Source organism: Bubalus bubalis, chromosome 13 (assembly GCF_019923935.1).
Source record: "Bubalus bubalis isolate 160015118507 breed Murrah chromosome 13, NDDB_SH_1, whole genome shotgun sequence".
Classification (NCBI taxonomy): Eukaryota; Metazoa; Chordata; class Mammalia; order Artiodactyla; family Bovidae; genus Bubalus; species Bubalus bubalis.
Window position 1 is genome coordinate 68,464,947 of NC_059169.1, and position 16,713 is coordinate 68,481,659.

The 16,713-nt window shown below is 45.1% G+C and overlaps 1 protein-coding gene across 4 annotated transcripts in view; it reads right to left on the reverse strand.

Annotated features, from left to right (window-relative positions):
* The window catches only part of WDFY2 (WD repeat and FYVE domain containing 2), a 178,617-nt gene that overhangs the window by 73,478 nt on the left and 88,426 nt on the right, over positions 1 to 16,713 (reverse strand). For all 4 annotated transcript variants that reach the window (XM_025262960.3, XM_025262959.3, XM_025262961.3 and 1 more), the window contains one exon: positions 15,955 to 16,028. In XM_025262960.3, coding sequence (XP_025118745.3) covers positions 15,955 to 16,028 — 74 coding nt within the window. The remainder of the gene's footprint in view (positions 1 to 15,954; positions 16,029 to 16,713) is intronic.

A 16,713-nucleotide genomic window follows, 5' to 3' on the forward strand; every position in this document is an offset into this window, starting at 1 on the left:
CCCCATGAATCGCAGCACGCCAGGCCTCCCTGTCCATCACCAACTCCCAGAGTTCACTCAGACTCACGTCCATTGAGTCAGTGATGCCATCCAGCCATCTCATCCTCTGTTGTCCCCTTCTCCTCCTGTCCCCAATCCCTACCAGCATCAGGGTCTTTTTCAATGAGTCAACTCTCCGCATGAGGTGGCCACAAACCCATAGGGATGCATTATTCTTCCCAGTCCACAGTGAGTAAATTGAGGCTTATGTGAAGGGAACCAACTCATCCACCATTATTCAGCTAAAAGGTGACAGGGCTGGAAGTCAGATGTGGTTCTCTCTGGTACCCAAGCTTGTACCTCAGTCACCAGGAGGTCTGGTCTTGGCTATATGAAGGCAGTGAGTTAACAATGATTTTCCCCACAAATCCAGAGTGAGCTCCACCTGATGAAGACAGGGAAGAGAATAAAACCCCAGCTTCCTCCATATCAGAGAGCTGGCAGGAAACGAGGGCTTCTGTGAGGGTGACTAGATTATAAGAACGAAAATGAAAGGAGCAAGGCCTTCTGGGTGAAAACGCGGAAGAAACCAACCAGTCTGGTTTTGATTCATGTGAAAACTACTGCTGACGTTCCAGTTCATTCCAGCTCTGGACTGGGTCCTGGAAACGGCCGCGGACAGAACACGGCTCCTGCCTTCACGCGGCTGGGCTAAGGGAGGTCAAGAAAACAAGGGAATCAGCACTTACTAAATATGTCCTACATACCAGGCAGGCACTTTTAGGAGCTATATAGGTGTTGTCTCATTTAATACATAATCATATAGCTGAAACCTGCATGTGAACTAATAATTATCACATACATGCTGAAGTGGAAATTTGAACTAAATGCTAGGAAACTCTTAAGAAGAGCCTTTTGGGACTTCCCTGGTGGACCAGGAGTGAGGACTCTGAGCTTCCACTGCAGGGTCCGTGGGTTCAATGCCTGGTCAGGGGGCTAAGATCCAGCATGCTGTGGTATGGCCGAAGACAAAACAAACGACAACAACAAAACCCAACGAATTGAGGATGTGTATGTGTGGGCTTCCCTTGTGGCTGGGAGACCTGGGTTCAATCCCTGGTTGGGGAAGATCCCCTGGAGAAGGGAAAGGCTACCCACTCCAGTATTCTGGCCTGGAGAATTCCATGGACTGTTACAGCCCATGGGGTCACAAAGAGTCAGACATGACTGAGTGACTTTCACTTCCACGTGTGCTACAAGTTTTGTTTTGTTTTTTTTTTTTCTTTTTTAAAAAAACAGCCTTTTAACCTACCCTGGAGGTCATGCAACCTGTTCAGAAGAATATGTTTGGGGCTTTAGGTTTAAAGATGAGAGAGGAGTTTCTCAGGGCAGGAGGTCAGCAAAGTGACTCCATGTACACGGGCAAGCAATAAGGCTGAAACCTGGGTAGGAGAGTGGTGATACATGGGGCTGGCCAAGTGGGCAGGAATCAAGGACTTTGGATTTTATTCTTCTGGAAGTTATGGAGAGCTTAAACCCAGAGGAGCGGCCTAATTACACTAGAACTTTGGATATCTGATGACAGAGTAGCCAGAGGCTGTGACAAGAGAGAGGCGGACCGGTCTGGAGCTTACTTCAAAAGTCCAAACAAATGCTGCGGGAGACAGAAACCTGCAAAATCCTCCTGGGAAGAGACAAAGAGCAAGTATGGAGGCAGTGCTGAGGTAGTGAGTCAGGCCAGGGAACTGGTCGCCCTCAGGTTTGAGAGAAAATACAAATACATTACAGGGCTTCCTAGGTGGCGCTAGTGGTAAAGAACCCGTCTGCCAAAGCAGGAGACATAAGAGACACAGGTTCGATTCTTGGGTTGGGACGATCCCCTGGAGGAGGGCATGGCAACCCACTACAGTATTCTTGCCTGGAGAATCCCATGGACAGAGGAACCTGGCAGGACCATAAACTGTAGGACCCCTACAATTTATGGGGTCTCAAAGAGTTGGCCGCAACTGAAGTGACTCAGCACACATGCACACGGGTGGATTTTTATAACTCATTTTTGGTTGGGGCTATTTGTGTGTGTTTGTTAGTCACTCGGTTGTGCCCGACTCTTTGTGATCCTGTGGACTATAGCCTGCCACTACAAATGGCTAATGATGATGCCATTTACTGAAGGGATATGGGGAAAGAGCATATATTGGGAAAAAGGAAGTATTTCTATTTAGAATATGCTAAATCAGAGGTGGCCTGGAGACGCCTAGGTAGGAATGCCAAATTGGCAGCTGGAGTCTGAGCTCAACTTCAGGAGGACAGAATGGGCTGCAGCCTTGAAAGCTGCAGGTGTGCGATAATTAAGCCATCAAGAAAGAGTAGGTAGCACAAGGCGGAACCCTGGGGAGCATCCGTATCAAAGTCTCTGCTAGAGAATGAAGAGCCGGTGAGGAAATCTGGAGAGAACTCAGGGTTTACTAAATTTTAAACAGCCCACAAATTACCCAGCCATGCCACCAAACTGCAAGTACCCTTCTGGCTCCTTTCTCTCCCATCCACAGACAAGCTCTGGCAGGAAGAACCTGCCGTATGGTTTTCTCCACTCCCCAGGCCAGGACAGAGAATGAGATGGCTGGATGGCATCACCGACTCAATGGACACGAGTTTCAGCAAACTCCGGGAGGTGGTAAAGGACAGGGAAGCCTAGTGTGCTGCAGTCCATGGGGCTCGCAGAGTCAGACACAACTTAGCGACTGAACAACAACCAGTCCTGGAAACGAGCTGGACCTGAGTGACTGCAACTGCTAGAGAAGCTGCGCGAATATGGGGAGCAGTCTTTCTGCAACTGTGTCTGCTGCTTCAATGAGCTGATGCTCTAATACCGATCATTTTCTTCCTACACCAAATGAGTATTTATAAACATGTAACCTGCACTGGTAATTGGGAGCAAGCAGAGGTACCACTCCTCCACCTGAAGGAGGTGAAGATGGAGATGAGTGGATTGTGGTGCCTGCGTTCAAGGTGCGGTACTGAAGAGGCTAAATAAACAGGGAGGGCCCCCACTCTGAAAACAAAAACCCCTCTGAGTTACTACCACCCTAGGCCAGTAGCATCCAGTCACAGTGGAACAAAGAAACACAAGCCCAGCAGTGAACACCAGCGCTGCATCCCAGGGGCCGGGGAAGACCTAATGCTACTCCCCTCTCTGCTAACATAAGCATCCAGCTGGTCAGGGAAAGCCCGCTTCTGATCAAACGGTAGGTGTTGTAACACCAGGTGACAGTGGCCAGCCACCGTAGGGGCTGGAAAAGAATAACGGCTTCCTTCGCACACACTGCCTCTAGTGAGTTCTCAAGCTTTATAGCGAAGGAGTAAATGTCATTTGGTGCTTAAAGGGCTATTTTTCATGACTCTGGTGCTATCAAGGTGCCTAGGAGGAAAGCCTTCAAAGGTGATGGACACGGAAATGCCACCTCAGCCCCTCTGGGCTTTGAGCTTTGACAACTCAGTGACAGTGATATGAGAACTGTGGTTGGGATCTATAGTCTGTGTAAGAGAGAACTCAGAATAAAAAGTAGCAAAATACTGGGCTACCCTGGTGATCCAGTGATTAAGAATCTGCCTGCCAGCTTGGGACATGGGTTTGATCCCTGGTCTGAGGAGATCCCACATGCATGCTGCGACTGCTGAACCTACACTCTAGAGCCTGGGCGCTGCAACAAGAGAAGCCACCCCAGTGAGAAGTCCACCCACCGAAACTACAGAAAAGACCGCATGCAGCAATGAAGACCCCAGCGCAGCCAAAACTAAACAAATGGCAAAACGTGTGTGCTCGCAGAGAAGACGATTCTCGTACTTTATATGGAAGTGGTGAAAAGATTTGTGATATGAGACTGATTCCCAGTGTTGAAATAAACCACGTAGGGCCACAGATAACTCTCTGAAAATCTTGGCCTATAAAACCCAGATTCCCAAATGAACAGAAAGTGACCGGATGGCTGGCCACCTCCCCTCCCCCATTCGCTCCATCCACTGGAAGAAGGGTGACTCTTGGGACGAGAGAGTTGCTACAACTTCTTCAATCTTCAGTCACCTCTCAGAGCTCCACCTTCTCCTGAGGGTGACAAATGGTAGTAACCTGGATAATAAACTTTTTTTTACAGTATTTGACAGCCCGTGTTTTAGAAGTCACTGGTGAATTACTGTCATGATGCAGCTAAGATGGAAGATGGGACCAGGAAGGAGTGGAAGCATCCTAAGGAGCATGCTGCCATAAGACCCTTCCTCCCCTGGGAACTGGCCTGCTAAATCCACAGGATAGAGATTCTAACCAAAGCTTACTGGTTCCCATCAACTGAAGATGTTGCTGCGAGTGACAATGATGTCGGTAAGGAGCATTCGAATACTGACGGGGACTTGATGCATACCGGCGCTGTCCCGAGAGCTTTATGTGTTTTGTCAGACAGTCCTCATCAGAGCCCTGAAAAATGGATATAATTACTATCCCTACTTCACAGATAAGGAAACTGAGGCACAGAGAATAAAGCAACTTGCCTATGGTGACCCAGCTTATGGGTGCAGAGCTGAGACTTGACTCTGGCAGTCTGACTGCAGAGCCTGTGTTCTTAACCTTTTTACTGTCAACCTGATGGACTATGCTAATTCACTCACTCACATTAATTCAGTCTATAAATATATGCAGGCACTTCCCTGGTGGTCCAGTGGTTACGAATCCATCTTGCAACACAGGTGTCTCGGGCTTGAGCCCTGGTCGGGGAACTAACATCCCACATGACTCAGAGCAACTAAGCCTGTGCGCTACAACTACAGACTTCGTGCTGCAATGAAAGATCCTGAGTGCTGCAACTAAGACCCAACACAGCCGAATAAATAAATATTTTAAAAAACATTTTAAAGATTACATGCAAAGCACTTCCAATTCCCAGGCACTGTACTGAGTGTCAGGAATGTAACAGAGAGTCAAGCGGACACAGCCACCACCTCACAGAGCTGATACTGGACACAGGCCATAATCAGATAAGCACACGAATGGGCATAAAACAGAAACTCTGACAATGGCTACAAAAAAGTGTTCAGTGCTATGAACACTTCTAATCTGGGGACATGGGCTGTTGGAAGATCGGGGATGACGCGCCCAAGGAAAGGAAAAGTGAACTGAAATCTGGAGGATGAGAAGGTAAAGGGAAGAAGGAAGCACACCCCAGGCAGAGGCTCTGGGAAAGGAGGGAACAGGGTGGGCACAAGGACCTGAGAGTGGCGGAAACTCGGGGGGAAGGGCACTGTGGAAAGCGTGGCTGCGGAGGGCAGGGCCAGAGCCAGCAGACAGGTCATGGGAAGAATTCTGGCCGGGGTGCTAACAGCAAGGGGAAGCCCGAGAGAGGTTGGACAGAGGGTATGTGGAGATAAAATGTGTATTCTGGAAAGATCCTTCTGGCTCCCATACGGAGAACAGGCCGGAGGAGGCAGAGCACCTCTGGGACAACCAATGCGGGGCTCCAAGGAGATGATGGGGTGGTGATGATGGTGGTGACAGTGGGAGCTGAGAGGTATTCAGGAGGCAAAAACTCACAAATAATGGGCTGGACAGAGTCAGAGAAGGGGAGAAAAGGAACTCCAAAGAGCCCTGGCTCATGCACAGAGTCGCCTGGGGCCTCCCTGGTGGCTCAGATGGTAAATAATCTGTCTGCAATGCGGGAAACCTGGGTTTGGTCCCTGGGTTGGGAAGATCCCCTGGAGAAGGGAATGGCTTCCCGCTCTAGGATTTCTAACTGGAGAATTCCACAGACAGAGAAGCCTCACAGGCTTCATGGGGTCCATAGGGTCACAAACAAAGAGTTGGACACAACTGAGCAACGCACACAGAATCACTTAAAAAGGGGACACTGGAAACACCAGGTGTGTGTGGAATAAAAGGAGTCCGATTTTGTTTTTGTTTTTTTAAATAAGTCTACTGAAATATTTTAATTTTTAAAGAAAAAAATTTTGGCGGCGGGGGCCATGCCACACAGTCTGTGGGATCTTAGTTCTCCAACCAGGGATTGAACCCACGCCCCCTGCAGTGGAAGCACAGAATCTTAACACTGGACTGCCAGGGAAGCCCCAGGAGTCTGATTTTAGACCTGGTGAATCTGAGGTTCCTCTGAGATATTCGACAGAAAATATTAAGAAGGAAGTTGGAATTTCAGAAAAAATGTCTGGATAGAGGTTAAAAGTTGGACTTTATGATCATATGGGCAGCAAATGCAGCCATGACATGGGCAAGGCTGCCCAGAGAAGCAGGGGCCTGGGAGGGCAAATGCCGAGAAACCCCAACACTGAACCAAAGCTGTCCCGAGCTCAGAAACAGAGGAGAGAACAGCAAACAGGAGGAGAATCAGCAGGGATCTGTATCGTGGATAGACACAAAGAGTATTTCAGAAGAAACAGTAGAGCAGAATGCTGCTGGGAGGTCACACACAATGAGGACGCAAACTCGTCCGTCAGGCAGACACACGTGGAGATCTTTTGTAGCCACAGTCGGAGATGTTTGGATTGACTGATGAGACAGGAGGCCAGACTGCAGTGCTTTCAGTCAAGACAGGGTAGGGAGGAAATGCAGAAGGAGACTACAGACAAGTCTTTGGAGATGTTTGATAATAAGGAGAGAAGAGAGAGAGAGACCATTTGTGAACAGGGAAGTGAGTTGTTCTTAAAAAACAAACTTTGTTTTTAATAACAAGAAAGTTGAGCTTAAAAGCTAATGGGTAGGGTGTGGGTGTCGGGGGGTTCGTCCCTGGTGACTCAGTGGTAAAGAATCTTCCTGCCAATGCAGAAGACACGAGTTTGATCCCTGGTCCAGGAAGATCCCACATCCCTGGGGACAGTGAAGCCCAGGCACCACAGCCACTGAAGCCCGAGTGCCAAGAATCGTGCTCCACAACAAGAGAAGCCACTGCTGTGAAAAGCCCGAGCACAGCGATTAGAGAGAAGCCCCAGCTCACTGTAACCAGAGGAAGCCCGAGTGCAGCAACAAGGACCCAGCATAGCCATAAAAAAAAAAAAAGCTAGTGGGAAGGATCCAGGCGTAGGGAGAAATTATTATGGAATAAGGGAAAGGGAAAGTAACTGGAACATAATGTACTCATCAATTCCTAGCTATTTCCTTTCTGAACCACAGATACACTGTTTGATGTGGCCAAGATAAGATGATCACCTTCTAAAATAGTAAGGGACTTCCCTGGTGGTCCAGTGGCTAAGACTGCATGCTTCCAATGCAGGAGGCCCGGGCTGGATCCCTGGGCAGGGAATTAGACCCCACATGTCACAACTAGAGTCCACAAGGCACAACTAAGACCTGGAGCAGCCAAATAAATATTAAAAACAAAAAAAGTCATAATTTTTAAGTCATTTCTAAAAAAAGCATAAAATAAAATAGTAATATGGATATGGAGAGTTCCCTGGTGGTTCAGCGGTGCTGTGGCCCAGGTTCAGTCAGAGAAGATCCTATAAGCTGAGCAGCACAACTAAAAAAAAGTTTTTTAAAATAAATAAAATAGTAATATAATGATCCTCATAAGGCCACCTTTTGTGACAGATACCTCCTGTAGGGAGCATATAAATGATTTCAACCTACTACACACTCTATTGGATCTTCTTAGCACCTGATTTAAAATGCAGGGCAATCTGGGTGCTCCTACGGGTATTCATGCTACAGAATTGGTCTAAAAGTGGGATCAACGGGACCTTCAAAAGTTCATAATTGTAATGGAGGTGCCATGAAAAAATCTGGGGCCAAAGAGTGCTCTTGGCATACGCATTCAGTGCGACTCGACCAAGCTTTTAAGATAACATTCAGATACTGAACAAAAGAGAACTGAACTACCTATAAGATGACATAATAGGAAGAGACAGGCTTGTTCTTAAGAGATTCCAAGTTTTGTGACCCTAACAAATACTCCCATTGTCAGTTTTCTTTGACAAAACCACCTTCAGTGAATTATACTGTATGAATAAACTGTAAGCAACTATTCAAAAGCAGAGACATTACTTTCTCAACAAAGGTTCGTCTAGTCAAGGCTATGGTTTCTCCTGTGGTCATGTATGGATGTGAGAGTTGGACTGTGAAGAAGGCTGAGTGCCAAAGAATTGATGCTTCTGAACTGTGGTGTTGGAGAAGACTCTTGAGAGTGCCTTGGAATGCAAGGAGATCCAACCAGTCCATTCTGAAGGAGATCAGCCCTGGGATTTCTTTGGAAGGAATGATGCTAAAGCTGAAACTCCAGTACTTTGGCCACCTCATGTGAAGAGTTGACTCATTGGAAAAGACTCTGATGCCGGGAGGGATTGGGGGCAAGGGGAGAAGGGGACGACAGAGGATGAGATGGCTGGATGGCATCACTGACTCGATGGACGTGAGTCTGAGTGAACTCCTGGGTTCGATCCCTGGGTCAGGAAGATCCCCGGAGCAGGAAATGGCAACCTGCTCCAGTATTCTTGCCTGGAAAATACCACAGACAGAGGAGCCTGGTGAGGCTAGGGGTCACAAAGAGTCAGACAGAACTTAGCGACTAAACAACTACAATAATCTAGGGGAAGGTGGCATTAGATAGAAGAATTAAGGTCCCTTTCAATTTAATCTTTTCTGTCCCCCACAGGGATTCTGAATTGTCCTCTTTTAATATCTTTCAGTTCAGTCACTCAGTCATATCCGACTCTTTGTGACCCCAAGGACTGCAGCACGCCAGGCTTCCTTGTCCATTGCCAGCTCCCAGAGCTTACTCAAACTCATGTTCAACAAGTCAGTGATGCCATCCAACCATCTCATCCTCTGTCATCCCCTTCTCCTCCTGCCTTTAATCTTTACCAGCATCAGGGTCTTTTCCAATGAGTCAGCTCTTCGCATCAGGTGGCCAAAGTATTGGAGCTTCAGCTTCAGCATCAGTCCTTCCAATGAATATTCAGGACTGACTTCCTTTAGGATTGACTGGTTTGATCTTCTTGCAGTCCAAGGGAGTCTCAAGAGTCTTCTCCAACACCACAGTTCAAAAGCATCAATTCTTCAGCGCTCAGCTTTCTTTAGACTCTAACTCTCACATCCATACATGACTACTGGAAAAACCATAGCTTTGACTAGACAGACCTTTGTTGGCAAAGTAATGTCTCTGCTTTTTAATATGCTGTCTAGGTTGGTCATAGCTTTTCTTCCAAGGAGGAAGTGTATTTTAATTTCATGGCTGCAATCATCATCAGCAGTGATTTTGGAGCCCCCAAAAATAAAGTCAGCCACTGTTTCCCCATCTATTTGCCATGAAGTGATGGAACTGGATGCCATGATCTTAGTTTTCTGAATGTTGAGTTTTAAGCCAACTTTTTCACTCTCCTCTTTCATTTTCATCAAGAGCTCTTTAGTTCTTTTTCACTTTCTGCCATAAGGGTGGTATCCTCTGCATATATGCGATTATTGATATTTTTTCCTGGCAATCTTGATTCCAGCTTGTGCTTTATCCAGGCCAGCATGTCTCATGATGTACTATGCATATAAGTTAAATAAGCAGGGTGACAATATACAGCCTTGATGTACTCCTTTCCCAATTTGGAAGCAGTCCGTTGTTCCGTGTTCGGTTCTATCTATTGTTTCTTGACCTGCATACAGATTTCTCATAAGACAGGTAAAGTGGTCTGGTATTCCCATCTCTTTAAGAATTCTCCTTGGTTTGTTGTGATCCACACAGTCAAAGCCTTTGGTGTAGTCAATAAAGCAGAAGTAGATGCTTTTCTGGAACTCTCTTGCTTTTTGATGATCCAATGGATGTTGGCAATTTGATCTCTGGTTCCTCTGCCTTTTCTAAATCCAGCTTGAACATTAATATCTTTAGATACCTCCAAAGGCATCATTTTACACATTCAAAAAATTGCTTCCTAAGCAACTGTTAGGACACAGTAAATAACATTAGGACGTTACAGTGTTAGGACACTGTAAATAACATTATTGCCAGGTATCCTGAGTTGAATACTGTCCTCCCAAAATTCATATCCACCTGGAACCTCAGAATATGACTTTATTTGGAACGAAGGTCTCTGCAGATATAATTAGTTAAAACGAGATAATACTGGATGAGGGTGAGCCTTCCATCCAATGACTTATAAGAAGGTCATGTGAAGACACAGAGAGTAAGGCGATGTGCAGATGTGGGCAGGGGGACTTCCCTGGAGGTTCAGTGTTTAAGACTCTGAGCTTCCAACGCAGGGGGCAAGGGGCTGACCCCTGGTAAAGGAACTAAGATCCCACATACTGCACTGCATGACCAAAACATAAAAAATAATAATCATTTTTAAAAATAACCCTTAATTAAAAAAATAAAAAAGATGCGGGCAGGGACTGGAGTGACCCATCTACCAGGCAAGGAACTCCAAGGATTCCAGCAGTCCCACAAACTTTGAGGAACACATAATATTTCTATTTAGGTTTTTCAGTTGTTTGCTTCATGTATCTATCTTACTAATTTCAGGAAGCAGAGTATGGACATCAAATTCTTCTATATGCTTAAACCTGTGATTTAAACACAAGGTGCACTCATCGCGTCAACTGTTGAGAGTAATTTTATCCTTCTGGTTAAGTGCCCAACTGTGGCTGTAGCATCCTGAGTGGCAGGAACTGCAATGCCTTCCCTCTTTCCCTCAACAGACCTTTCACAAAGTTTCCACAGTGCCCAGGAAACACGGAAGCACGTGGCCTCTGCCTTCAGGCAGCTGACAGTCGGGTGAAGGAAACAGACCCGTAACCAAAGGAGGCAATGGGCAGGATGGAAAGCCTTGAACAGAAGCAGGAAGGGCTCCTGACCAGCAGCGTGGGGTGAGGACAAAGCCCAGGCTCCAAGGCACACAGAGTCCCCAGCTCCATTAGGAGCTATTTCCTGGCTAAGTGAGCCGGGGAAGCATGTGAACTCTCTAGGCCTCAGTCTTATCCGAAAAATGTGAGTAATATCACCTACATCACAGAATTACTTTGAAGCTGTTACGAGGGAGTATTCGTAAAGCAGTGTGCCTGATGGGCCTTCCCCAGTGGCTCAGCAGGTAAACAGTCTGACTGCTTTGCAGGCAGTGAGGGTCGATTCCCGGGTTGGAAAGATCCCCTGGAGGAGGAAATTGGTAATCCACTCCAGAATTCTGGCCTAGAAAATCCCATAGACAGAGGAGCCTGGCGGGTTACAGTCCAAAGGGTCTCAAAGAGACACGACTGAACACGTGCATGCAGAGTGCCTGGTACACAGTAATGCTCAATAAAGGTTATTCTCTTTCCTTTTTCATTCCCTTGGATAAATGATACAAACTCGAAGACTATAATAACCACAAGAACTACCCAAACGGCAGCATCAAATCCATACATGGTCAATATCATTTACTTTTATACAATAACTCTTATTCTGAATGCTCACCACTATACAGAGCAATCCTTTCCTCTCATCACAATCAAACTTCCTGTAACACATATATGAAATTCATCTTCAAAGAAGAGAGATTTTATAAACTTGGGGCCTTGTTCAAAAACTTTCCAGTGACTATGTATTTATCTTGGCAAGATTTTAATAAAACTCTTGGCTCCCTAACAGTTTTGGGTTTCTTTTTTTTTTAAGTTTTTTCTGTTGTTAGTTTATTTACTTATTTGGCTGCACTGGGTCTTCCTTGCTGCACACAGGCTTTTTGTGGTTGCAGCAAACAGGGCTAGTCTCTAATTGCAGTACTCTTTCTTCTCATTGTGGTGGCCTCTCTTGGTTCAGAGCACAGGCTCAAGGGTGCACAGGCTTAGCTGCCCTAAGGCATGTGGCATCCTCCCAGATCAGGGATCGAACCCATTTCCCCTGCATTGGCAGGCAGATTCCTAACCACTGGACTACTACGGGACTCCCTCCCTAACAGTTTGGATGAAGAAGGAAAAATATAAAGATGAGCATGAGTTCCCCCCACCCCGCCCCCATGCCATTCATTGTGCCTAAAATGCCTTTTCCTTCCTATCTTTATCAGTCTCCCTGGAGCCGCCCCAGACCGTTCTCCACTACTTTCTTCTGACCTCACTGGCTTGCCACCGTCGCGTTTACCACTGTGCTGGTACTCCTCCTGTATTTTTTTTTTTACTTTGTGTTATTAATATTTATTTCATAACTTCACTTTTCATTCTGCCCCAAGCTGAACAAGCTCTTTGACATCAGGAGTCACATGTTAGAGCTGAGCAGCACGGTTTACACACAGTTGATATTTACATATTTGTTGGCTGACTAGAATACACAAGGCATTACGACAGAAAAAAATTTTTAAGTCCTACTTCATCATGAATAGCAGTTAGCACAATCTGACTGACTTCTTTCAACATTAAAACAGAAGGCGTTTCTGAAAACTCAAATGCAGGATGAATTAAATTATTGGCATAACTTCTTCCCCTGTAGAAGTTAGTTCCATTCTGAAAATCATTTTAAATAGCAAGAGAACTGTACAAATAAACTATCTCAGAATTTAAGAAGGTACTTATTACAACCAACTATATTAATATATATTATATATACTTAGTCAACAACTTATTTAACAAATTATTCACTAAGTCCCTAATTTGTACTACAAAGAACCACACTAGCTAAGATCCAATGGGAGAGGAGATGGATTAAAGACTGGTCAGTTCCATAGTGAACACTTTAATGGAGGAGACAGACTTGAAAACTTTTCACAAAACAGGTTAAATAAGCACTATGATATAACTAACCTACCGAGTACTGCGTGTGATAAATTTTAATTGGGAGGCCTCAGGAACCACTAGTCCAAGAAAAAAGAAAAAAGGAAAAAAGAAAGAGAGAAAAGACGACATTTGAACAAGACCTTGAGAGATAACTGGGACTGTAGACCAAGAAGGCGGAAGGAGGCTCTGGGCTACACAATCAGAAAGAACAAAAGCTATGGACACGAAAATAAACCACCTTCAGCTTTGCTTCTCTCAGTAGGTGATCTAACTTGCTGCTTCACGAGAGAAATAAAAGGTCATTTCTCTCTTAGATCTCAAAACAGCCTCTGTCTTTCCCTACCTTAAAAATTAAAAGTCTCCCCACTCTCTCCCAAACCTAAATTCTCCACATTGTTCTGGACCCTCTAGGTGCTCGTCTACCATCACACCTTGCTCTAGCACTCACCCTCTCTCTCCTACCCTCTCCTGTGGCCAAACTTTTGAAAGAATGGTCTCTCTTTGTGTTATCTCTATTTCATGTTTTTAAAGATTGTGTTTGTTTATTTTTGGCTGTGCTCCGTCTGAGCTGCTGCTCAGGCTTTTCTCCAGCTGCGGTGAGTGGGAGCTACTCTCTAGATGCGGTGTGCGGGCTTCGCATTGCGGTGGCTTCTCTTGCTGCGGAGCACAGGCTCCAGGGCACGGGGGCTTCAGTAGCTGTGGCTCCCTGGCTCAGTAGTTGTGGCTCAGAGGCTTAGCTGCCCCACAGCATGTGGGATTTTCCCGGATCAGGGATCAAACCTGTGTCTCCCCCTATATTAGCAGGCAGATTCTTTACCACTGAGCCACCAGGGAAGCCCTCTACTTCATTTTTAATACACTGCTCAGTTACACAAGGTTAACCGCCTCTTCAATCTCTTTTATGCAGCAAAATAAAGTGAAATAAGGATTTACTTTCTGTGTTTTAAAGTAAGTGAACCAATAGTATTTCTTCTAAAATATATTTGGTATATTTAGGAAACAGAAAATTTACGGTCTCTGAAAAGAATTTCTCATGTCCAACAGGTAAACTATTCAATAGGTGAGATTCTGTAAGCATTTTTAGTAAAGAAACTTGTATTGTAGTGATCAATGAGAATTCTGAACGTTAAACACCCTGTTCTCTCGCTATATTGCTCCCTAATAGAGAACTTTACAATTCTTCAGATGAAAACAGGTTCTTCAGCAATATACAAGAGAAAATTTTAAGGAAATTATTTCATTCAAGCCAGAGTCTTAATCTTTTTTAGAAGATCAAGTAAGATGAGATTTGGTATCTTGACACCAAGCTGACACATCCAGAGAACCATTTTAGTCCAGTTCCTCGCTATGATCCAATTTTCTGGCAATGTCATTTACTAAAGGAATAATGATACAATAAATAGCCAGAACTCTCCAGAACTTACTTTGCTCACCTGTCTTGCCTTCAAAGCCAAATTTATCAGCATCCATCAATCCCCAATACTGACTTCACAAAATGCAAAGAATCTCTTATATGCTATACACACAGAGAAGGTTTTTCACAGATAGTGAGTGTCACACATACTATTGCATGAACTGCTGGCAATAAATGGATCTCAGCTCATCTTTTCAGATTTTCTCTTGTGATGAAACTTCAGCTCACTGAACAATCCAATTATCTCTCCTTGCCTTTTAAAAGTAAATTTATACTGCACACACCACACTTGTTAAAAATGGCTCTCCTTAAAAAAGACAACAATCTGTATCATGACCTTCAATTCCATCCTAAGAAACAGGGTTTACAGACCTCCCAAATGCATTAGCTCTTATAGGACTTCTGTAAATATTTGGCAAAGGACTGATTGTTATATGTAACAATATTGTTAAAATATTGTTAAAATTTCCATAACAACCACCCAACAAATGTTTTCACTAAAGATTAAATAGCAAATGTCAGGCTCACCTCTTCAGACCCCAAAGTGGGGCTGGGTCAAGACCAGAAAGGAAGACCCACATTCCATGTATCTAAATTTGTTAAAAGTTTTAAGTTAAGTTAATTTAAACTATTAGATATGGTCTCTTCCTCAAATCTAGACAAACATATCTTCAACCACTTGGAGGCACAGGTATAAAGTCAGAATTTTTAGACCCTTTGAAGTTCCCCGTCATAGTATGGTGACAGGAGAGGGCCAACCCAGGCCCCTTTCCACTCCCAGTTCCACCGACACCTTGAGGGGCCTTGCCCACCCATGCAGATATCCTACCCACCTCAAACCACTGCCTCTGAACCACCCTTCAGGCTAAGGGCACACTTACTAGTTTTATCCTCCTCAGGACAGATCCAGGGAAAAGGCCCATGGAGGCCCTAGAAGCAGGCCCTAAGCTCTTTGGGGGCAGGAAGTTTCCAGAGTCAAGTACCCAGAGCATGGGTGCAAGTGGAGTGAGGGCTGAGGCTGGACACAACCTCTGGCCCCTCAGATCCTTCATCCTGTGGGGAGGTGTGCCAGAGAGGGGTCCTCTAATCCCCAGGTCCCAAAGCAGGGCCTCTCTTGCCCACGAGTAAAGACAATACTGGAGAATTTACCAGATCAGCCATCTTACTAGTTAATATACTAGTTGAAAATAAATATGTAAAACAATGCTTAGGTTGTAAAACCTGAAATTCCAATCTCTGATCACTTCAGTTCCCTCAAGATCTCTAACCAATGGGTCTAATGTTTATCTGGATCTACTCAACAGACTAAATCTAGGTCCTGTGCTTTCTTAACAAATTTATACAAATGGATAGAGTTCTATTCACCTGTTAGAGGGTGGCAAAGAAGACCCCAAGGAGCAGGAGGAAGAAGGAGGTCAACATCAAGTATCAAAGTTGAGATCAGACACCCAGGTCTAGGAGAGCGCTTTCCTCGTGTCCTGTCACTTACGTGGGGCCACATATGGCGCCACGCTTAACCATCTCATCAAAGCCGCCGGCACCACAGCTTGCTCTTGCCAACCCCCAGAACCAGGCAGTTCACCCCATGGCCTTGTAATGCCCCTATTCTAACCGCCGTGAAGGTGAACATGTATATCAAGCCGAATCTCACTGGCATCTGATGCTGATGACAGCTTTCCCTGCACCTCACCAGTATTTGTTGCACTGCAATTTCCACTCAACTTGGCAAGAAAATTAATTTGCTAATTAAAAAAAACCACTAATAAATAATTTTCATCACAATACACATATACATACTCCACAGGAGGGGGAAGTATTTCAACTGGAAATCTTATTTATGGGTACTTACTGAGATTGTACCATTGTCTAGACCTATGGACAGTCTTCTTGTTTCCGGGTTAAAAGACATGCATGAACATGGAGCTGAAAGAAATGAACATGTTGATGAAATTAACAAAACGATGATGCTCGTGGATTCAGGAGTGACTGACTAGCTCAAAGTGTGTGGCTACTTTTTTCCCCCCACTATTTCCTGACAAACAGTTCATGGAACTCCCGCTCACAAAAAGTAAAAACAGTAATTTTACAACCAACCCCGAGTTTTTCAGTTATCCTTTTAACAACTGTAACAAGTAAGACACTCAAACTGGACAGGTTCCAAGGCGCGTGGTCTTGCCTGTTCTGTCAATACCAGTCTAAATTTGCTCGAGTAGATTAACAGCACTGTGCTGTGTGAGCCTTCTGTCACCAATCTCTCTGTTCCATGAAAACCCCATCTTTAATGGAAATAATCCATTTTTTCTGAACTAGGGACACAAAAGAAAGATCTTATTTCCACCCCCCTCCTTGCCCCGCACACAAAAGAACAGAAATCTATTTTTTTTTAATTCAGAACTGATTTGTGGCATGTGGACTAACAGAAGTCTTTTACTGTCAGTACTCAAAGCAGAGACAGGAGGCTGCCAATTGGGAAAAGGCTTGGAGGTTTTGTCTCAATCTAAAAGAAAACCAGCTCAACACAGGGCCAGGCTCCAGAGAAAAGGAGTCAGGTGAGTCAGTTCACCCAGATCTGGACAGGGCCTCCCTGCCGGGTGGGACTGACCCCCTC